The 25,135-nt window shown below is 34.7% G+C and overlaps 2 protein-coding genes and 1 non-coding gene across 4 annotated transcripts; all 3 read left to right on the plus strand.

The window, feature by feature from the left end:
* Window positions 1-5,412: 5,412 nt before the first annotated feature.
* TRNAQ-UUG (transfer RNA glutamine (anticodon UUG)) lies at window positions 5,413-5,484 on the plus strand. The gene has a single exon. It is a non-coding gene; the product is annotated as a tRNA-Gln (tRNA).
* A 2,176-nt stretch (window positions 5,485-7,660) lies between these two features.
* On the plus strand, window positions 7,661-12,184 carry LOC140791076 (protein LEAD-SENSITIVE 1-like). Its single transcript, XM_073141456.1, has 2 exons — window positions 7,661-7,898; window positions 11,166-12,184. The coding sequence occupies exons 1-2, from the start codon at window positions 7,805-7,807 to the stop codon at window positions 11,930-11,932; spliced, it is 861 nt and encodes a 286-aa protein (XP_072997557.1). The 5' UTR covers window positions 7,661-7,804; the 3' UTR covers window positions 11,933-12,184.
* Window positions 12,185-13,315: 1,131 nt separating this feature from the next.
* LOC140790189 (protein LEAD-SENSITIVE 1-like) lies at window positions 13,316-17,160 on the plus strand. 2 transcript variants are annotated; one of them, XM_073140155.1, is made up of 2 exons: window positions 13,316-13,901; window positions 16,317-17,160. In XM_073140155.1, exon 2 carries the CDS (start codon window positions 16,337-16,339, stop codon window positions 16,979-16,981), a length of 645 nt encoding a protein of 214 aa, XP_072996256.1. In that variant the 5' UTR covers window positions 13,316-13,901; window positions 16,317-16,336; the 3' UTR covers window positions 16,982-17,160. The 2 variants fall into 2 exon arrangements, with proteins under 2 accessions (XP_072996256.1, XP_072996255.1); XM_073140154.1 differs by having other exon boundaries at window positions 13,319-13,884.
* Window positions 17,161-25,135: the final 7,975 nt, after the last annotated feature.

Below are 25,135 nucleotides of genomic sequence, written 5' to 3' on the forward strand. Positions count from 1 at the left end.
TGTCTTCCATTGCGTGAGATCAAACAAATACGCAATGCTTAGCTAGCGATCACTTGTTATTGTTTTTGTTTATATATATATATATATATATGGTTCCAAAATTCAAATCCATTAAAATGTTGGTTAAATATATAATGATGATCAGTTACTTCTCTCTCATATCATCGTTTTAATACTGTGTCATTTAAATTAACCATATTAGCCCAATAATCGATTCCTGTTAGAATATCAAGCGAAAGCCTGAGTCATAAGATCATATGTACGATTTGAGTCTACCATAGCTCGTTTCTTGGAGGGCTTGCTAATTATCTAGTTTGTGATTAGCTTAAGGGCTCAGGATACATTAGAATTAAAAAAAATAAAGAAAAAGAGCTTAATAAATCACTATTAACAAAGCAGAATTCTATATTACAAAGACCCAACTAGATGTACAACTGATCTGGTCGGTTGTTACCCCCAACAAATAAGACTGTACCAATGTTGTGCTTCGAAATTAATACTAGTAATTGGAAACACATGTCACAATTAAAGCATTAGATTTACAGAAGTACCAAAATAAATAAGAGTACTTCTTCCGTAGATATAATTGTTTATTAATTGATTTGATAAATATCTAATGGTTAAAGTCTTAAAGAGTATAATAGAAATGCAACAAATCTAAAAGATATTGCCGGTTTAATAGCTAATTATTAATTTTTAAATATATTATTTTGTACATTATTTTTTTATAATTATATTATCTTAATAATTTATTAAGTTAAAAACATATATATTCTTAAGTGGGAGTAATGAATATATATATATATATATATTAAGTTGATGAAAGTTTAATTAAATTTTATCTATTTGATTTTTTTTATTTATATATATATATCTCGTTAGTTAAAATTAATTTAAATTAAATTTAATAACAGATAGAAATAGAGAATCATATTTAAATTAAAGTCTATCTCCAAAGAATCAAATTTAAATAATTTAATATTAAATAATTCCTCCTATAATTAAGGTATAATCATATTTAAAAGAGAGAAATCTTAACAGAAGAAAAGAATGTGTACATAATCAAATGTTTTTATCTAATATGCCAATTTTTTCACGTAGTATGGTTTTGGAACCGAGAAACCTGTACTAGGTGTGATAACCGGGTATTTTAGTCGTTAGATTAAGATTATAAATTTTAGAGGGGTATTAAAGTATTTGCCAATAAATAATGATAGAAAAATATAGTTTACCCCATAATAACTAAGCTTAGTTTTAGACTGTACGTCTTCCTGAAATTTTATTTTAAGTCACAAACCCCTTGAAGTTGTATATAAATTTATATACAACTTCAAAACTACCGGTGAAGATAATGTCCAAAATATAAAGATTAGCTGTTGCAGAACAAAAGGAGTACTTTAGTCTTTTTATATTAATATTTATATATGCTGCACAGTATATATATGTTAGCCTAACTTATATTCTTCCCTAGATTATTTCACTCCTTTTTAGAGTTATTTTTTTAATCCAATATGCTAAACGTTTTACTTGATAGATAGATTCCTGACCAAGTACTTCCAAGGACATATATAGGTAGATCCAAGCCATTTAGATGCCTTTCAAGTCTTCAACTACTTATATTTGTGAATAATTTAGAACATTAATGCCTTCAATTAGGTAGTAGCATCAGCACGACGCATTCAATGACGTAAAACTAAGCTACTTATAAGTTTACCAGATAACATTTAAGGTTGTGGGTCTAAATCTGTCACTAGCTTGATGCAATGCAATCTAATGGATTCTAGCTAATGGACAATCTATTTGCCACCTAACATTTCCTATTGTGAGAGACTAATAGAATCATAGTTGATCATCTCTAATGTCGAATAATCTAGGAAATTTAGTTCTTAAAAAGTTGTTTTTTTTAATGTTTTTATAATGATTCAAACTTCTGTATTTTACTTTTAATGTCTTAGAAAAATCTTCAGAGAATATTGAATATTTCAATAGTTTCTGAAAATAAAAATACCTCTCATTTGATCTTAAAGATCGGTTAATGATTTATGTTTACTCAAGATATTACGGTCGTTTTGTGTCTATAAATAATGTAGCTTATCTATATGATAACTCTCTATTAAGAAATTAATGTTAGGATGTTTTTGAAGCATTAGGATTTGAGTGATAATATCAAAGCAGCTCTTAGAAGTACTCCAACTTCTTCCAGTTGAAAATTTCTTATCTATATCATAATTCTCTATTAAGAAAATTAATGTTAGGATGTTTTCGAAGCATTAGGGTTTGATGATAATATCAAAGCAGCTCTTAGAAGTACTCCAACTTCTTCCAGTAGAAATTTTCTTCATCCTTTTGATGTTCTAAAGATTACTACAAACTGTTTACTCTTTAGTTCATTCTGTAGGCCCTCCAAGATTGTACACACTGTTTACTATTTTTACCTTCTAATGTTTTTACACCAACCAAGAAGACTCTTTTCAACAATCAAACATTCAATTTTTGCTCTCAGTTGAAGTAAATCATTGAAAGATGCTTAATATTCCCCACCTACTCCAAGTTAAGATATTTCTCTAAGTTGGTAATGGTAGGGGCACAAATTAATACTTCTCAACCACCCTATGATGGCAACTTCATCTTCTAGAACTGATCTTGGTCCCAAATAACAGTAAGTTGATTGAGAACAAAAGAAGAATTAAGCAAGTTGACAAACAAAAAATGGGCACTAAATTCTCAGATCATCTGATATATATATGTGATTGTTTCAAGCAATAACAAACATGAGCATGCAGATGGGTACTTGAAAAAAAAGAAGAAAAACTAAAGAATGACAGCCTCTATTGTTTGTTTATAGGCTGTGATGAATTAGTATGATACGAACACAGATTGCAGATACTTATCATGTATGCTATTTTATAATGAAAACACACTGTTATGTTAAACAAAGTTCTGTGTCGACGTCAGTATGATAGTATGATGCTGCAAATAATATTTTTGAAGAAGGAAATATAAAATATGATACACAATAAAGAGGAGTTTACCAGTGAAAGGTCTTATTAACTTGAGAATGGTAAGAGGTTGTTAAATGCTATATGACCATACTATAATAATTACAGCTTAAAGTATGAAAATATGAAAAATTATATTTTACCTCACTGTGGTTAGATCTAAATTTACTTCACCTCTTTATGATGTACTTTAAAGTAAAATAGTACCTTTTTTAAATATATTAATTAAATTATAGGTTGAATTTGAAGATTCAATTAGAAATAAAGTTGTAGAGAATTTGATAAGTTTTTTTTAATATATTTAATATCCTAATTCTTTACGAAATTGTAAAAAATACTTTGGGTTAGTTTTAAACTAATACTGTGAGAATGAATATTTTATTTTTAAAATAACTAAAATACTCTCATTTCTAAAATAACTAAAATGCTCTTAGTATGACTTAATTAAGGATATTTTTATAATTTTATTAATATAGTTGACCTAACCTAGATGTTTCATAAGTTTAACTAACAGATCTAATAATATGGTGTTATATATAAATTTTTTTTATATAGTCATATTTTTGTCATGTGAAACTCAATCAATATTATTTTAGATGCATTGAGAGGTTCATCAGATCTTCTACAACTATCTCTAATGAGGATTTTTCAAATTCAATATCTAGTTTGATTAAATACGATGAAAAAAATTATGATTTCAATTTAACTATATCAATAAGACGGTAAAGTAACACAAATAAAATTACAAATGAGTGACCTAAATTTAGGTCTAATCACAAGGCGAGTAAAATAGAATTTCCTATGAAAATACATTAGTTTATAAAATCATGGTTACCTTTATTTGATCCGGAAAATATGAGCACGAGAAAATTTGAGCGTCCAAAAAATGCTACTTTTACTATGTTATGATCACTAATTTTTCTTATATCGCTGTAACTTGGATTAGTAGATGCCACCTTTGCTTTAAATCTAAAGTATTAGGTAGACTCAATTCTGACTAATATAATTAATTAGTTTGAGGTTAAGCCCCGAACTCTAGTTAGTTTTATGTTTTACTCTTAATTTTGTTGAGAGTAAAGTTGATTAGATATGAAAAATATAAAATAATATTTAGTTACTGAACCAATTTAAAAATTCTTAAATCAATTCAGGGGTTCCTAAACTCAACGCAAATAAGGCCAGGAAAACTAACACCAATTAGTTAAGTGATGCTTATAAACTCAATGAAGCAAAGAACTAGTCGATTGCCGTCGGGGACTTCTCTCCATTCTCTCCTTCTCGTAGGAGTCGTTGTGGTCATAAGGGCCGTTAGGGTTGTCCGTGGGCAGGCCAGCCCAGTCCAAACCAATCATTAGCTGTGTGGGCTACCAACTTGCTTAGGTGGAATTGTGGCCTTTAGGCTAGAGCTAGCTACAGCCCACCCCAAATCCTTGGGCCTCAATTCATCCCAATTAAGTGATTTAGATTAGTTATTAATTTTAGAAATCATATTGATGGTTAGATTAAAATATACTATTTATTTACTAGAGATTTTAGCTATTTTGCTTAGATTTAGGCGAGTGGATCCATTTTCATTTTTTATTCCTCTCTTACTTTGTACTTTTTATGCTGTTATATTATCTTTGTGATATCTTATACTTTATTCTGTATTTTATTTTGTACGATATCATCATAGTATTCGTTAGCAATATATATATATAATTTTTGTGCATCCTATTTTTTTCATACAACTAGCTAATATATTAATTATGAGTAGCTAAACTGAAGTATTTTATAGAACAATCAAATTATTTTGTGACTTTCCACGATGATTGAGTCTATTTAGAAGTCTAGAGAGCAATCTTTTTTCAGATGACTTTCTTAAATAGCTCTTGTGGAGATTAGAAAACAACCCAATACTACATAGGACTTTATATAGTGATTCTAATATCTCTTTAACGATTAGTGAAAGAAATAGAGTATATTTGTCGTATAATGATGCAAGAAAAAAAAATTAATTGTTTATCACATACTGATATCTCTTAGTGATCTTAATGTAGATCCATTGCGCAGGAATTTAGATAAGAAATATAATATTTATTTGATATTGAAAAATTTCGTATAACAAAATAGTAAACATATTATAAGACTTGTGCTTTATTATTATTATTATTATTATTATTATTATAGAGCATTATTAATATTAGTTTTGTGTTATAAATTGAGTAGCCTAAAATCTTAAAATCATGCTTATGAATTTTGGGACTTATTTAATTTTTAAGTGAATTCCACTGGGTGAGCTCCTATTATAAGTAAATTCATTTAATAAACCAGTTAGATGTTGTTCCATACAAATAATTATATTATGATCTAATTTGAAAAATGTAAATTATTTTGTCATCTATATTTATTTTTGCAAATAATCCTCTGCACTGGTTCTATGGTGTAGTGGTTAGCACTCTGGACTTTGATTCCAGCGACCTGGGTTCGAATCCCGGTAGGACCTTAGCTTGTTCTTTTTAATTTTTTCTCATTCTAAGAATGATATTTATCATTCTTTTCTGATGTTTAAACTTTAAAGTGTAAATATATTTATCTCTAGATTTGTTTTCTTACAAAAATATTAGATTTAGTTTCTACTATGATATATCATATTATTATTACATAATTTTTGAACCATTTTAAATAATTTATATAAAAGCAAAATAGTTAACTTCAGTTCTAATTATGATTACTTTGATTTAACTAACAGAAATATTTTAAATACTATAATTGAGAATTATGATATTTTATAATAGTAAAAATATTAAAATTTCTTAAAATTTGGGAAATTCATCAAAAACATCTTACGACAATAGAGATATTTACCATTTGACCTATAATTTTTTTTTGAGTCTCTTAAACATAGTTTCAGTTAATTTTAACCAAACAACAGCTAACAAAATAGAGAAAAATTAGAAAAAAGCTAAAATATGATAATAAAAAAGGAATGCAGGGCATTTCTGTAAAATTCCCAGGAGCCTTCCATTTTCTCCGCCCAATCTCGACAGGGCTTGTCTTCTTCCTTTTGCCTTCTAAATTCTAATAGCTCACGCTATTCTTCCCCTGTCCCAGTATCGACGTTATTATCCCGTCAACTAATATTAAAGAATGGCCGTCAGCGTCAACTATTATTGGACAAAGGCATGACTCGTAGCCTGTAGTTGGCGAAAGGCATCATGGCAGGGCCGCAGGCCGAAGGTTCCAAGGAGCGGAAGAAGCCACCAGCAACGCCCAAATGATTCATCGGCGTGAGGCGGCGACGGCCATCGGGGCGGTGGGTGGCGGAGATCAAGGACTCGTCCCAAAAGGTCTGGCTCTGGCTCGGCACCTTCGACACCGAGGCGGACGCCGCGCGAGCCTACGACGACGCGGCTCGAAGGCTCCGAGGCGCTAACGCACGCACCAACTTTGCTGCCGCCTCGTCCTCGTCGACTTCGGACGCCAACCTTCCGCCGTTCTCGTTCTAGGAGGAGGAGGAGGAGGTGGAGCTCGTGGGTTTGCTCATGGCGAAGCTGCGCGAAGAGAAGACGTTTCACTCGCCTCACGACGGGGGAAGCTACCAGGGGTGGCGGACGTCGTCTTCTTGTCCAACTTTGAGGCAAGATTAATCTCGTCGGCCATGATTTGAGAGCAGTTGATACAATCGCACGAAGAACTCTGCTATGTTATCTGGAAGTACGGATGAAGAATCGCTGCCAAGAAATGCTTCTGTCTATATCTTTCCAAGTGGCTGGCCCTTGGAGTACTCATGCTTCAGAAAATTGAACTAGTTTCTTTCATACTATATTATATATACTACATATGTATGCATATATACAAGCGTGAGGTTCGTTGTGGATTGGGGGTCTAATCGAGAATCGAACTCTGATCGAGCCAAACTCTGTTCAACCTTATAGCTGGAAATCAATTTCGAGGCTTAGTCAAAGCATCAAACTTGATTTAATTAAATCTCAATTCGAGTTTATTTCAACCTCAAACCAAGCTTAGACCTATTTTAAACCTTTTGTTAACTTAAAAATTCAAGTCTATTTCAAATCAAAATCGAACCATGTTTTGAATTGAATCAATAGTGATCAGTTACTAGTGATGTATATACCAAGTATTAGCAAGGTAATACTAGTTCATTGTATTAGCAAGGTAAATCACTGTCTTGTCAATGGTTTAGAAGAACTATTAGCACGGTTGACCGTACTAATACTTTTTATGAAATTAAATCACTATCTCCCCATCAGCTAAAGTAACCTACTCAATTACAAAGATACACCTGGACTTCAAGAAGAGTTTTTGACCAAACACTGTTTCAATTTATATTTATGGAAATACTATCCCTCAAATTTATTATCAAATGGGTTTAATTTATTATAGTTCTAATAAAAATACTAATTAGTTTAATATTTTATATATGTAAATTTTTTTAACTTAACTTAAATTTTCAGCAGTTTAAAAAAAATTACCAAACGATAAAAATACTGAACTGATTAAAGTTTTTAAAAATATTAATTAGTTTAGGATTTTTATTAGGAATCCAGTAAAGTAAATTAGATTCTTTGAAAAATAATCTATTTCGATAAGAAAAATAAAAAAGAGGGCTAGTTTGGTCAAAAACTCCTTCAAGAACGATGTCATACTTCAAAATGAGTACACCCGTCACCACCCAATCTAACTTCACTTTATTCTCACATACCGCGTCTTCTTCCTTTTATAACTGATCATTATTCTGAAGAGGGAAGAGAGAAGAGGTGAAGCTAAAATTCGAGAGAAGCATTCGGTTTTGGACATCAGAGATGGGGGTTTTGTCGAACAAGATCGAGAGGGAGGAGTTGAAGCCCGGGGATCACATCTATTCTTGGAGGACGGCCTACATTTACGCCCATCACGGTACCGCTGGCTTGCTCTTTTCCACTCTTCTACTCGTCTTTTATAGAACTTAGTTGATTTGATTGATCTTTTCTCTATCTGCTTCTCGATTCGTTTGATAGGGTTAGGTTTGAATGGGCGGCGTGGAAAAAGGAATCAGAGATTTCTTCAATGAGAATAGAACCGAATTTTTATTTATTTTTCACTTAGTCATTCCAATCTCCGTTGATCCATCGCAATTCCACCTAGAAGCTAGTTCTTTACCATTAGGAGTAGAATGTGATTTTGATTATACTGGCAAACCCACTGTTCATCATTAAGATGTTTTGAAATTTAGGTTATTATATCAAGGACTGGATGGAAGCATGGAGTTACTCTTATCTCTTACGCAATAACTAGCCTTCATAAATGAGATCAAGGAAATCCTATCAGACAGCACACGAAACAACAATAGCAGCAGGGACAGAAGGAGACCATAGAAAACCACCAATGAAACCATAGAAGAGCAAAGAACATCAAACAAGCAATACAAACAAAGGACATTCTAGCAACAACACTTACCAATTATAGGGGGACCTCCGCTCAAAAAAACAAAACAACAAGTAGGGCCTTTTCTACTTTAGGGCCATTCTTAATTAGTGCAGCATCTTTTCATTGAGATGTTTCCGTATGCATGAAATTACTTTTAACTATTACAACATTTCCATTCAAGATAAAAATTTGATATTATATCAAGGACTGCCATGTGATTGGCATAGTTGACCCATATCTATTGTGCTAAGTCACACTACGGTCAAAAAGCTCTTTCTCATGTTACTTGCTGTGGCAATGTATGTACTGCAGCAACCTGTGCGACCGTCTCCTTGTGCTCTGCTACAGCACATGACATGCCAATGGCTGATTATACACTCTATGTAACAGCAAGCAACTCTATCTATACATAACAGAGAGATGTTTTGAAACTTAGATTTGATAATTTCTGCTTTAGGTATTCATTAGTTTCTTTATTTTTTATCAGATAAATTTTTTTTAAGTCTTAACAAGCTTCAAACATCTTTGAGAAGTTTCTCCATCTATTTGGTATAAGAGAACATCAGTTGCTTATTTCCCTTTGATATTGGATACATTGTTATTCTTCAAATAGAATTGAGGAATGACAGAATCTAAAATAATTTGTCAAAAAGAATTTCCTTAGGATGAGGCATCAATGATCCTTCCTCCCATTCTCATCATGGTCTTAAGGTATAAACTGTTATAGCAGAAGTTTGAAACAAAATGGAAATAGATAACAAAAGGGACAAGAACAAGCAATTTGATGTGAGCTCTTTAAGAATTGGGACAACCGTCAAACTTAAATCTCCAGGAATTACAGTGGAAGTAGAAAATATTTTCCTTTTTAATGAGAGAAAGTGTTGTTTTAGGATCTTGATTTTCTTTCTTTTTTTGTCTTGATGAAAATGAAGAAAACCAAGACGATGAGGATGACCTCCCTACTGGCTGCCTCCCTTGGATCCTCACTCTGAAGCAAATTGACTTAGTGGTTAGAAGACGAAAGAACAATGATTTAGTGGTAAGAAGACGATTTCAACGAGCAATTGAATTAACAATATTGGAGAGATCATAGATGAGAACTACACAATAATAGGACCTTTTTGCCCAATGAATCGGATCACTAGGGCTTTATCGTTTTAAGGGAGTGGAGTTATTACTTATTTGCATTGTATGATTAAAATAACTAGGTATATGATTAGGAACTTAGGATCTGTGAGATCACCTGACAAAGGGTGTTTTTTGATGCATAAAGTGAAAATATGAGGTTCAAACTAGACATGTAAAAAATGTAGGGTATAAAATGTAATAAATGAATAACGTGTGGTGTTAAGTAAAATTTTCCCAAAACTAAGTTATATCTTCATCAGTGTTGTCCATCCTATTTGCATCCTCGCAAATCCTAAAACTTGTGTAACAATTATGCGGATGTGGGAGCTATTTTGAGCTAGTTCATTAGTCTGTTCTTAGAGGTACTAACAAGTGGTTCACTTTAACTAACTTCAACTACAAGATAATGTCTGATTAACAGTTATCTTGCTTCACTTTAATTTACATTGTAAACCACAGTAAAGATCTTTTTGTTTACATTCCAATCTCAACAAAATAGTGTATCTTCTGGCTTCCATCCAGTTTATCTCCAGATTAGCAAAGCATACCTTTATCTCCAGCTTTATTTCTTGAATATGCCATATCTTATTTTTATCCAGAGGAGGTGTTCACATGCCCATAAATCCATGTGAACTGATCTTTAAAATGTATCTGAAGTGCTTCATTGCTTAGTTTGATTAAATAATTCTCTAAAGATTGTTATTTCTTGCTATTAAGTCACGTCCCTGGCTTTTTTGGACATATCAATTAACTGTTCTATTTTCATCAAGTCCCTATTTTATTTTGATTCACGAAGTAATATCACCATCTCCAGGTTTATTTATTGAATGTCACCTCCCTGTTTAAAAACGTGTCAACTAACTGCTTTACTTTCAGCAAGAAAGCAGCTAAAGTAAGTTGATTGCTTAGTTTAATTCTTTAAATCGTAGCTCTTTTTAGCTGATAAACTATTAGTAGATTGAGAACCGCCATCTCCTAGTTCATTTGGTGTTCTTGATTAAGTTATGCAGCTTGGTCATTTAGCATCATAGCTGTCAGAATCAGGGATCCTTTAGTTTTGCATCATTTGGTGTTGTTGATTAAGTTCTACAGCTTGGTCGCTTAGCATCATGGCTGTCAGGATCAGGGATCCTTTAGGAGGTGCTTCATTTGCGTATTTTAGAGCCTATATCAGACTATCAGTGTTCTGTCTAAACAATTATTATTAATTTTACTTTCTGTGATATAATCTAGAAATATGAGAGTTAATATTTGTTAGTATGGAGCTGTCTCTTTTTGACTTTGTACATGAATTGTTCCCTCTGTAAATAACTCTTATCTTTTGTTGACCATCTTTCTCTGCCTTCATGAGAAGCTCTTATGTAATTCTGCTAGTTATGCTTCCACATCATGCCTATTTTTGGTCCCAGACCACCCTTCGAGTGAGAACTGAGAAGGATGTTTAAGACTGGCTGTGGTAGGTTAGACATATTCCATTTCAACAATTATCAAGTTTTTTTGCTGCTAATTAATCTTCTCCAGAATGTACTGGATTTTTTTTTAGAAAAAAGAAAAAATTCTCCAACATGTATATTCTTGGTTCTGAACCATACTTCTAGTGACTAAGATTGATTTATTTTTGTATATTAGGGATATATGTTGGAGATGGAATGGTTATTCATTTTACTAGGGCAGCAGGGCAGGAAACTGGAACAGGAACCATCTTAGACCGGGTTCTATTCAGCTCCTCACCCACAAATATGGGTATTGTCTGTGAGAGATGTGGCGATCAGAGCAAGCTACATGGAGTGATAAACTCCTGCCTTGATTGCTTCTTAGCCGGAGGCAACCTCTACCTTTTCAACTACTCAGTCTCCTCAGCTTTCTTCCTTGCTAAAGCTAGAGGAGGAACCTGTACTCTTGCTGCTTCGGATCCTGCTGTGATTGTCCTTAACCGTGCCAAATATCTCCTTGATAATGGATTTGGCACATATAGCTTATTCAAGAACAACTGTGAGGACTTTGCCATATACTGCAAGACAGGTTTGCTTGTCGTGACTGAATTCAGTCTCGGACGAAGTGGTCAGTTGGCATCCTTTAGTGCTGCAATCAGTGCAGTAACATCTTCACCTCTTCGTTATTTGACGACTGGTGCTGCTGGATTGACAGTGTTAGCTGGTGGCATGTACTGCATTGGCCGATATGTATCTGATATTGGCATTCGGCGTGATGTTATCAAGATTCCTGTTGCAAATCTCGTTGCACAAGCCAGAATTGAGGGACCTGCAGCAGCAGCAGCAGCAGAAGCAACAATAGCAGCAACTGCAGCAGCAGCAGCAGCGGCAGTAGAGACAACAGTAGCAACGGAGGTGGTGATGGAAGCTGGCGCTACTGAAATGGAGTGCTGTGCTGCATAAAAAGTGAGTCTTGATGTCAAGGATTGTAACATCACATATCTGTCTTTTTATTTAAAATTTCGTCTGTATGTTCTGTGATAAGTGCGCTACAAACAGGTCGGCTTACTCAGCTGTATTAATTTGCTCAGTTTGCTGGTTGGTTCGTTCTTGCTTTGTCAAACTTTGTTTCAGCTGAAGACAGTTTGATTTGGTGTTTGTTTTGATGTTTTAAGATAGCATTCCAATCACAGATGGCTTTCTTTTAAGACCAAATCAGGAGTGAGCGACAGATTCAAATTTTTTTTTTTCATTTCTATATTACTCTTCAGAATGTCCATAAGATCAGAAGCAGTAAGTTTGTAGAAATGCACAACTTTATCGCCTTCAGTCAATATGAATTGTAGAAATTCTAAATATTTACCGAATCCATAGATATTTTTTTCATAATCCATAGATACAAATGAATTAATATATAGTTAATTCATAATTCATATCTAAATATGTATTCCTTTAAGTAATAAAAGAAAAACACGTAAAGAAGCTAAGGAAATAAAAGTACGACAAATATACAAATTTTTTGTTGGTACATTAACATAATCAAATCACATTTCTGGGTAATCCATAGATACAAAATGGATATCAATACATAATATGATTACCCATATATACAAAATGGATATCGATACATAATATGAGAATCCAAATATGTAAAATATGAAACCGTAGATATATATTATGAATCCGTAGAGATAAAATTAGAATCCATGTATATATGTACATAATACTGATAAGAAAATTATGCTTGAATATAAAGATAGATTCTTGAGCTGGTAGTACAGCAGACACTTAATTATTTACATATTTTGAAAGTCTCTAGGCTGTTCGATCTTATGATATACTTTATATTTTTTGCATTTGACACCTCTTTAGTTTTACCTTTTAACTCATAACATTTTGTATTATCTAATATGAAAATGATAAGTACTGTCATTTTTGTAAAAAAAAAAAAGGCTTCATAATCATTTACTATTGCAGCACTATCTGTATGAAAAAAAGAAGAAGAATTACTGTTGTAGATTTCCTGTCATTCTTTTAAAAGTTAAAATTGATATTAATCCAACTCAATTTCGTGATACGATTCTTGATGAAGAGCCGCAAAATTGAGACATATATATATATATATATTTTTTTTTCATTTATTATGTACAACAAGTACTAAAACTGCAGGGTAAAAAGTAATATATGAATACAATTATGATATAGTACAAAAAGAATCCCAACATGTGACATTTGTTAGCTTTAACTTTTTTTTAAAAAAAGCTCATTTTTCACAACAATTCGTTGACCATCCAATAGAGCAACGTTTCTTTGGTACAAGTGCTACATTTGCTAATAGTGAACAATACTAGAACAATGTATTGAGACTAAGGGAAGAAACAAAATACAGGAAGGAAGCACGAATATAACATATTCATAGATGCAAATGGCTTCGGATTAGCTTGTGGCTCCATCGTGATCTAGTGGTCCAAGAAATATCTTTAATAAAGAGCGTATATATAGTATCTGTCGTCGTTCAATTGGAATCCAATTTGGTCTCATGCTGTCGGAGCAATTTCTTCCTATAATTTTCCGTTAATTCGGAGCGGTTCTTTCTACAAGAGAGGGCACAATTTGAAAGAGAGGAGGTCAACGGCAGCAGCACGCAGAAACGATCTATTCCAATGTCTTTTTCCTTTTATAATATGCACAAATTGGAAGAGAGAAGGAGAAGTCACCGCACCGAGATGTCTTCTTCCTTCTATAACAGGGCACGATTTGGAAGAGAGAAGGGGATGAGGTGAAAGATTGGAAAGAGGCAATTCGTGACTGGGTACTAGAGATGGAGATTTTGTCGAACAGGATCAAGAGGGAGGAGCTGAAACCTGGGGATCACATCTATTCTTGGAGAAAGGCCTACGTTTACGCCCATCACGGTATCGATATAACTTAGGTTTGTTTGATTGATCTTTTCATCATTAGGGTTTTCTCCGTCTACATTGCTCACCCAGCTTTAACTTGAATTCCAAAGTAGGAGTAGAATGTGATCGTTGTTGCACTGATACCAAATTAGTTATTATAGCACTCATGATGTCCATGGTTTGAAACCATGTTTGAAAGAATTACCTTTGTTGACATATGCGATGAAAGATGCTAAGCAAATCCACTGTTCACCATTGACATGTTCTGAATTCAGATATTGTATCAAGGATTACATGGAAGCATGAAATTAGTCAACAATTGTAGCATTTCTTCATTGAGATGTAGCATCAACTTGCACTATGCTGCAGCACGTAACGTGCCAATGGCCGATTATACACTCTATGTAGCTGCAAGTAACTCTATCTATTCATGACAGCAAGACAGACAATTTCTGCTTTACATATTGTTAAAATTCTTAACAAGTTTCAAATATCTTTGAGCAGTTGTTTATTTCCCTTTGCTATTGAATACAACGTTATTCTTTGGATGCAATTGAGGAATGACATAGTCTAGATGAGAATCTATCTAGAGAATTTCCTGATCTTGAGACATCAATTGAAGATTTGAAACATGTAAACAGAAAGATTCCCTAGAAGAAAACAAGAGGATATGATGCAAAATTGAAGAAGCATCTCAAACAAGGTAAAATAAATCAGCCTTTCTGGAATTAATAGGTTGAAACTGTTCATGTTTTGAGAAAAAGAATCCTCAACTGTCCTCAACATTTTTTGTTTCAGAAAAAGAGAAAGAAAAAAAAAAATTCTCTACATGAATTTTACAGATCTCAGGACGTTAGGGAAACAATGCCATGGCTTTTCTAAAATCATCTGTCAATCATGGTTTGTGGGTAATAATGTCCTAATTTTGCTTACATAAGCTGTGGAAGATGGATCCTATTTTTGATAGAGGTGAACAAGAGGACAACAAAATGAATTTACTAGGTATTATGAGGACAACCAAAATTTCAAGGGAAACCCTATACTTATCACAAGTCACAATCACCTAATATCTAGTACTGGCAAGGAGTTAAGTTGGAAACTATACTATCTCATGGTAAGAGGAATCTTGAGCTATGGTTAGATTGGAGTATTAGCGGTTTCAGCTTTAAATCATCAGCTTTTAAAAGTTACAAGCATGAAGAATTCAATTTGTTTCTGTAAATTTAGGTGCAGCAACTTACACACCTTTTCAATATATCATTATGGTTTACTCCATATGTCAAATAAAGAAATCACTTTAAGTGAGAAGTTGTGTGCTAAAACTGAGGCACTGTCCTTTGAATTATGATTAGATCCATAGAAATTTTATTGGGCAACCTCATGGTAAAATTGCATGGAGATCTATGCTTGTAAGTTCAAGGAATCCACCCTCTGAATGAAGTAATTTAAACCTAATGAGGCTTTTCAGTTTTAACTTTGACTTTCTATGCAATATTTCTTCCAATTTCGTTTGCTTGGTCCCATGGCATCAGTTTCGTCTTTGGTCAGTTCTATCAGCTTCAAATTTCAGCCAAAATTTTCATTGGATATTTTGTCAAGTTTAGAAAAGTGAAAAAAATTAAATATCCTTGAAAGCAATAAATTTCACCATTTTGACACCTTAAAGTGCAAACCCAATTTTTTGTGTAGCAAAGATCTTTTCTTTTGCATTCCAAAAGAGCCTAACAAAATTGTGTATCTTTTAGCTTAACTTCAACCAGCCATCTAGTCTATCTCCAATTTGACTCACAAAGTAATATCTTTATCTCCAGCTTTGCTTCTTGAATGTCACATCCTATCTTATGCAAAGGAGGTGTCCACTAATCGCTCTTAGCTCTACTTTCTCAAACCCATAATTCATGTGAACCATTTTCAAAATGCTCCTAAAGTGTTTCATTGCTCACTTTGATTAATTAATTCTTTAAGAGGTTGTTATTTGACTACTTATTTCTTTCTACAAATACTTCACATCCCTAGCTTACATCAACTCTCTCTTTTTATTTTGACTCATGAAGTAATATCATATATCATCATCTCCAGCTTTATTTTAAATACATCACACCTATTTAAAAGACGCGTCAAACAACTGCTTTACTTTCAGCATGTCCAGAAGTCCATGTGGTCTGATCTTCAGAAAGCAGAAGTTATTCTATTGCTTAGTTTAAGGATAATTATTTCTTGCTGAGAAACCACTCTTCGAGTTAGAAGGTTGGTTGAGAACAGTTTGTGGTAGGTTAGACATATTCTGTTCTTGACAATTATTTATTTTTCTTGCTGCTTATTGACCTTCTTCAGCATGCACTGAAAAAAAACCCTCCAACAATCATATTTTTGGTTCTGAGCCATACCTCTTCAAGTGACAATGGCTGATTTTTATTTCTTTATTTGATTTTTTTTTTCTATATTAGGGATATATGTTGGAAATGGAATGGTCATTCATTTTACTAGGGAAGGTGGGCAGGAAACTGGAACAGGAACTATATTAGACCTGGTTCTAATTAGCTCCTTGCCGAAGAATTTGGGTACCGTCTGTGAGAGATGTGGTGATCAGAGTAAACGAGGTGGAGTGATGAACTCCTGCCTTGATTGCTTCTTAGCTGGATGCAGTCTCTACCGTTTCAACTACTCAGTCTCCCCAGCTTTCTTCCTTGCTAAAGCTAGAGGAGGAACCTGTACTCTTGCTGCTTCGGACCCCGCTGATATCGTCCTCCACCGTGCCAATTATCTACTTAACAATGGATTCGGCATGTATTGCTTATTCAAGAACAACTGTGAGGACTTCGCCATATACTGCAAGACAGGTCTGCTTGTGGAGTCTGCATTCGGTCTCGGACGAAGTGGGCAGATGACATCCGTGGCTGCAGCGATCAATGCAGTAGCATATTCACCTCTTCCTTACTTGTCAACTGGTGCTGCTTTACTAGCTAGTAGCATGTATTGCATTAACCGATATGTATCTGATATTGGATTTCGGCGTGATGTTGTCAAGATTCCTGTTGAGTTGCTAGAGACCTGCAGCCGTAGCAACAACAGCAGTAGCAGCAGAGGCAGTGAGGGAAGCAAGCGTTGCTGAAATGGACTCCTGCGCTACTTAAAAAGTGACTCTTGATGTCAAGATTCGTAACATTCGTGTCTGTATGTTTAGTGATAAGCACTAGAAACTGGTCGGCTACTCCGCTGAGTATCTCAATTTGCAGTTGGATTCCTCCAGGGTATTTTATCGAATAACATAAAACAATAACATTCATAAAAGTAAGTGTTTAAATGACAAATGCTGAAATTTCAGTTTCTCTTTGTAAATTTGATAAGCTCTTATTGGAGAGAAATCATGAATTCTTTGGTTTAGTCCAACAAACTTCTACCCCATGCCAAAGCTCTTTGGAGAGCCTCCACCAGGAGAAACTGTATGAATAAACACTATATATATATATAAAGTAAAGAGAAATAAAGATTTAAGAGAGATAAACACAGGAGAAAGAAAGATTAAGAGAGAATATAGGAGCGTTCAGAAAACACTTTTCGCTGGTCAAACGATTTAAATCCGAAATATAATTTGACTGGGGGTTCAAAATAAATTCGAACTATTTAAAAAAACATTCTTTTGATCGGTGGCGTACCGTGTGTAAGTTGATTTGTATAAATACTTTTATTTATAAAATATCTACTCTTTTTAAGTTTCAAAGCTTATGAAAAGTTTGACACATATACTCTACCAATATTTTTCAAATATTCGATATAGTACTAAACTCTTATGTTTATTTTTCATTATCACAATAGTTATTTTAAAGTCAATTTTTATTTAATTCTTTTTATAAATTTTAATAATTTAATATATAAAATTTAAGTATTCTTTAAGCTCTTTTAATTTTATTATTAATTTATTATTAATAATGTATAGACTCTATTTAAATATGGGCTCAGAGTTTATAATATATTTATGTTCGACTACATAATATTTCCAATAAGATCATCATCAAGATCAATGATGAGAGAGAGGACCCATGGGCTCTTGACCTACATGACTAGTATCCACCGGGAGGTCAGCCGGCTCGCTATGATGTACCACATTGGGAAATTCAAGTTTAGACCATCAAGCTTGATTTCTCAAAATATTTTAAGGGAATTTGCTAGATTAGACCTATCTAGTGGAGATGTATGATGTCTAAATGATTTGGTCCTTCCAAGTGGAGATGCATGATGTATAAATCAATAATTTTCATTTGGGCAAACAACTAAAGTTTAGAAGATTCGTTCTTTAGAAACTTATACAAATAGTTTTCTCTAATGTAAAACTCTTTAAGCAATGACTTAGAAGACTGTGTATACGAAAAAGAGCTTAATTACATTAGCTCTCCTGTACTTTAACCTAGTATCACTTTGTCTTCATATATTTCATATACTATAAAACGTATAACTACCCCCTAGACTTTTAAAAAGCTACAAGATTTTAGATGCTGTTAATAGATATCTTAAAATTACCTTTCTGAAACACCAAAATCTCTAAATATACGTGTAAACCGAGTGGGTAAATCCCCTCACACGGTGCATCACATGACCTGTCAGCACAAAGATTTCACAAGGCACACAATAACACAAATTCACCATAAATAAACTCAACCATAAGAGTCCGGATACAAGTTCCACAGGCCACAACAAGCCTTCTAAATATCCATCCAAAATATAATGACAAAGTCCAAAATACATCATCAATCATAACGCCCTTGCAGGGGCTTAATACAGCTAATAGACATACTGAAAGAAAGAAAGACAGCTACTCCTTGCTACCCGCACCTGCGTCTCATAGCTCTGAAATAATGCCACCACGAGGTGGTGAGCTTACAGCCCAACGAGTAGGATCCATACAATCTAAAATAATGAAATTACATGTGTATATCCAATATATGTGCCTATATTTTCTAACAATAATAATATGCTTGTTGAAATGACTTATCATGAGTTACTATCCTGGAACATGCTAGTTCCTAAACGTATCACGATAAGTCCACACAGATATAAAGCTTGATGCAATCTCTTATTCGTACACATCTCAATCATAATGTTTACATGTTATGTATAGCAATAAAAGAGCAGTTTAGTCATCTCATGCCTACTAAAGCATTAATCATACTTATCATTGCTCACCGAGCTATTTACCACACAGGGTAAATACTCTCAAGAAATAATCATCCATCACATAACCATCCATCATCTCATACATCGAGGGGGGATATATACACATCTAGCAGTAATGCCACCTACACGTGTATGACGACACTACATGTGACCGGTTGTCTGTGGCCATCAGACTAAGGACCATGGTCGTAAGTCCATATCTCACTCTCTCTAAATCATCACTACCCTCAGCGGGAGAATCGGGAGCCCTCGGCTCATCAACAAATGCCCTAACCCTGTGTCGTTGGGTACCGCTAGAGTTATATCCTCGCCTCACAATCATGTTTTTCTATCATCATAATCTAGTCCTGACTATGCGGTATAACTACCTGAATGCCACACAGGCTCCCAACCTCAGGTGTAGGCCGCTAACAGTATAGTCATATAAAATACACTCTACCCTTAATCCTGGGCTGAGTGAGTAAGGGTACTACATAGTCAGAGCCCGACTACTAATGATAGGTGGAAGTGGTGCAGTGTCTATGAGTGTATAAAGTATGTCATAGTCATCATGATGTTAAATTCTATATTCATAATATATATATATATATATGCAAGGGTATATCATACAGGATACATGTAGAGCAGCATCACACTAATGCTTATGCTACATTAACAACTTCATAATATCATGATAAGCAAATTATCAATAACTGCATATGTAAAGATATAACGTTGTACGCTAAATGCATATATTAATACCGACATTTCCTATAGTGTCATGACAGGTATAATGACTGTAACTACATTATTCTAAACTTGTATAAACTCTACTCGCCTAGGGGGTCTCCACAGTATGCTAAATCTCGTCAGCTAGTCGACTCCTCCGGAATCACAAAATCCTCCTTACGCAGTGTCAATCCTATTAATTCATGCAAGTAACGTTATACGTAAGATTAGCCAACTAATAGAATTAATTAGCTTATTAGAGAATTTATGTTTAGGCATATACATGGGTCTCCTAGGGTGATAATAAATTATCATTATGGGGGTTAGGCTAATTAAATCGGGTGAAAATGGATAGACGGGATTATAGGGTCCAAATGACCCCAAATAGGCTAGGCTAGATGTATTGGGTTAGGTTCAAACCTAACCTAATAGGCAAGAGGGCCTTGGTGGGCTAAGGTGGGCTGGGGGCCCAACCACAGCCCACCAAGGTTGGATTCTGCAGCCCACCCAAGCCTAAGTTGGTGGGCTGCGGTCTACAGCCCACCAACACCCATCCCCCCTCCCATCTCCTTCGAGGGAGGGAGACAGAGGGGACGAGAAGCGGAGGCTCGGCATTGCCGGTGGCCCACGCCATCGGCAGCCCGCTCTTAGGTCGGCGGCTCGCGACCCACGCCGGGGAGGGAAGGGAAGAAAGACAAAGGGGGAGGAAAAGAGGAGGGTGCGGCTCGACTGGACGGGCGTAATCCACGCCGCGAAGGAGCCACCGCCCGTCCTCCTCGCTTATAGGGGAGCGGGAGAAGCTTGCCCCATGGCCGGGGTGGTCGACGGGGCAGCGAGGCGAGCTCCATGGCCGGCGGCCATGGAGGTCCCCTCCTCCCAACCCAAGGGCCCAAAGCCCATCTAGAGAGCCCCTTCCTGGAGCTCTTAGACCAACGGTCGGACGTGGGGGGGGCATCGGCCGCCGAGGATGATTGCGAAATGGAGGGAACTAACTACTAAATTTAACATGGTTGAGGCTTACCGCGATCCGCACACTCGGCTTCGTCGGTTCTGGGGCTCCGTCGGCTCCGGCGTCGGCAACCCGTGAGGGAGGGAGAGAGGTAGTGAGGTGGAGGAGAAGATGGGGGGGTCGGGATGGCTGCGGTGAGGGGAAGAAGGAGATAAGGGAGATGGGGAGGGTGGCGTGACGGCAAGGGAAGGGGAAGAAGAAGGAGAAGAGAGGACGGGGTCGGGGGAATTTTTTATTATTATTATAAATTGGGGTGTTACACTTTCTATCCCTTTATTATTAGAAGAAAATATTATATTTTATTAGTTGATAACTTAAAATTATCTATCTATCCTTACCTGTTACTAGGACTAATTGAGAGAAGAGAGGATGAGAGAGATGCTTCACCTTCTTCTTTCCTTCTTCTTCCTCTTCTTTATCCTCTTCCTTTCTTCTTACTCTTTATACAATTCTTCCTTGAACTCTTCACATTATTCTACCCATTTAATGCTATATTTAGAAGCAGAACAAAAAATGAAGTATTTAAATGCTTTCACTATTTGGTGATGCATTTTAAAGCAGCACCAAAAAACAATCTTTAGATGTGGTCATGATTTGATATACATTCAAAAGAAAGAAATCATATTGTGCTCCATATTCTGTTGTTTATACTGGTTCCAATGTTAATTTGGTATGTCTAGATGGCATTGCAAATCTCTTCTTGCAACAAATCTACCTGGTGCTGCATGCATTGAAAAGAAATATTTCACTAAATGATAGGTTTGCAATTACTGATGAATTATTGCTGCAAACCTATCATCGATGACATTCATTAGATGTTTTCACTATTTAGAAGCAATTACAAACCTTTATCAGTGATGCATCTCGTACTTATCCAAACTAGCATATATATTATAGCCACTACAAAGCAAAAAATAAAAATCTGCATCTTTTCTGAAATTTGATTGCAATAAGCTGGATTAACAACTTTTCATTTCTTTTTCTTATTTTTTAGTTGGCTCCTTTTATGGTAGAGAATTTAATTTTAATTTTCATAATTTCTAATTCTAATTTATTAATCCTCTATTGGGCTTGAAAAAGAAGAGGGGAATACCTTTTGTACGTCGTTCAACCTAAGAAAAAAGATGGGTTGAAAAAGAAGAGGAGAATGCCTCTTATAGTTCAGCCTAAGGAAGAAAATAAGGATAAAATTATTTAAAAAATTATTATTTTTGGACCTTCACAAGAGTAATTTAGTTTATCTAAAAATAACATACTGCTCACATGCTTGACAATTGAGTTTTAGCTCATGGAAAGCTAACATATGAGTTTAGTTGTAGCTTTTCAAAAATTTAGAAGGATATTTAGTACCAAGTGTAATTAAGAAAAAAAAAATCATACAAGAATGTAATTACCTTATACAAATCCTTTCGGAGATAAATTCTCACCAAATGACAGGCGTGGACCAAAAAGCATTATCATCAACAATAATTTTGCTTTCACGATAAACATCTGCAAATTTTTCTTTCTATTCTACTTTCTTAGAGAACAAAGAAAAACATATCATCTTAATATCTATTAGGCAGCAATTCAAAGAAGAAGAAAAAATCATACCAGTAACCTTACGCATAATGCTCGCATATTTTGCTTTAAATTTATTTAATTTTATGTTTAGCCACGGTTTAGTCATAATTGAATCTTATTCTTACTTACGTAGAATATCTCAGGCCAAACCAATGAAGAATAATCTGTATATCCTTTTTCATAAGGAAACTTACCACAACGAGTTGCTTACGGTCTGTGTACTTGAAAACTAAGAAAGCTAAGGCTAAATTTGGAAAAACTCACTCTCATTAATCGAGAAGGTGTAAAAAAGATTGGCAGGTTGGAAATAAACTTTTGTCTTTGGGTGGAAGAATCACTCTCATTAATTCGGTGTTAAGGACAGTACTTTTGTATTATTTAGCCTTCTTCATTATGCCAGTCTCACGGTGGCAAGGAAACTACTTTTTTCTCCATGCGAAATTTAACTCGTAAAGAATAATCAACAACCCAGCGTAACAGTCGATCGTTATTTCTGGTCCAACTTCTTCCCCAGAGATAATCTCAGTTTACTTTGAATTATATTATTTATTTCTTGACCATAACTATGGTCTATGTAACAGAAACTATGACCAGGTCTAGCATTCAAACCTTTAGACCAAACCATGCAAAACTAAAGAGACTACTTACTTCTATTTATATCCCATCCTCCTCTGTCTTATTTCTTATCATATCTAGTATTAAAATTTACAAGCTCAGTACTCCAACTCAATCAAGAGATAGAGAGAGAAGGATTAAGAATTCAGTTCTTTGTTGATGATCGGGATGGGGTTTGCTAGTGTTAAAAGAGATTGGTGTATACCGTTGTTGCTTGTTATCTTGATCGTTTCACACTCGCAGCCTCTACTAGAGGTGAGGCTTCTTGAAAAGAGCGGGCAGTGGGTGGAGAATAGCGAGAGCCTCCTAAGTTCTTTGATCAAAGCCCCTATGCCGCCATCCGGCACTTCGCCTAATATGCACAGCCCTAGCCCCCCTCAGGTGGATTGAGCTAGCTTACTTGATCTGAGTGGAGTTCTATATTAAATAGATAATAATGCCTCAGTAACGAGCAAAGAAATTAAATGAAGTTATTGTATTCTCTAACAATTGTTTGATTATAGAATAAATGAGAACTGTTCTCTTTTACATTTTACTTTTACTTCCTTTTGGCAGTTGGCACTAGTCCATAAAATAAAGTTTGACCACGATAGAATGCAAAAAAAAAATTACTTAGATCCATCTATATATATGTTATTAAAGAGAAAATTATTTATTACGTGGAGAATCTTTAATGGAATATTCTATTTTATCTCTAAAAAGTATATAATAGGGTTTTAATTTAATCATAGGCAAGCAAATCTATTATCTCTTGAGATCACCTTTCGGAGGCTATTGGAGATCACCTCCATGCTTTAAACGGAGGATGTTGAATCACTCTCAATTCTACGCATCTGTATTAGATCTAAAGAATTATATTTCAACAGTCACTAAGGTTTGAAAACCTATGACAAATTGAGTCGTGAATTTGTAGTTTCTTTTAACTTAGTTTATAGTTTTTCCGTATTAAAATATGTGTTTGCGATTGTCTTTTTATGCTTTATTTTTCTGCACAATATTTTATTGATACCAAGTGATAGACATATCTCTTAAGGCATATATTATAAGTTATCTCTCTCAATCTCTCCTAAACCCACATGACTCTCATGTAGATAAAATTCACGTGGTTTCTATAAAGCGTAAAATTTCTATAAATAACTCAAGCAAAAAGAAGCCCAAAATACCATGAGCTGCAACAAGCCTCATAATACACACACACACACACCCTATCAGATATTAATGCCCAAGTAGAGGCTACAATTCATCTAGCTTATTTTACAAGAAGAAATTAAATAGATGAATTATAAATAATACTCGTTAGCTCCTCCATGAATTTGAGATCATATATTAATCTAAAAATATTCTAATAAAAGAAGGTGAGCATAAAACCAAACAAATATAATTCTCTACGGTCAAAAAGTAATGAGATAAATGATGCAACATAACATACATGAAACGTGATCAAAGTAATACATCTGTGCAAGATGCAAATTATGTCCATAACTATAGCTCATATGTATTAATAATATAAAATATAATATGCATCACCTCAAACCATCAAAACCTTTATTTTTAGTTCACGCAGAGCCATAACCATAAACACTATCAAACACTCAGATTGAATAACACCCTTTAAGAAGGGAAGACATCTAGCGATAGTATCGCTTGCTTATTACCTAGCAAATAACTGACTGATTATTTGTCCCCAAAAACTAAGAACCTTAGTCATAAGTTAGTTAATATCACATGGGTCAGTATGTCTGTAACACCCCAAAATTAAAAAAAAAAAATCTCGTAACGCACGCGCCGAGCGCGTGCGTCATAGACGCCTGCCACTCTGCCCCCTTCTCCTCTTCTTCTTCTTCCCCTTTCCTTGCCGTGCACGCCACCTTTCACATCTTCTTATCTCCTTCCCATCACCGCAGCCATCTCGATCCTCCCCCCATTTCCTCCTTCACCGCATTGCCTCTCTCCCTCTCTCGCGGGTTGCCGACGCCGGAGTCGACGAAGCCTCGAAGCCCCAAATACCATGAGTTAAGATATATATTAAGGCATATATTAACACCTCTATCTCTTAAGGCATATATTATAAGTTATCTCTCTCAATCTCTCCTAAACCCACATGCCTCACGTGTAGATAGAATCCACGCGGTTTCTATAAAGCGTAAAATTTCTATAAATAACTCAAGCAAAAAGAAGCCCAAAATACCATGAGCTACA

The sequence above is a fragment of the Typha latifolia genome, chromosome 6, assembly GCF_019914945.1.
Source record: "Typha latifolia isolate L0001 chromosome 6, TyphaL0001v2, whole genome shotgun sequence".
Taxonomy (NCBI): Eukaryota; Viridiplantae; Streptophyta; class Magnoliopsida; order Poales; family Typhaceae; genus Typha; species Typha latifolia.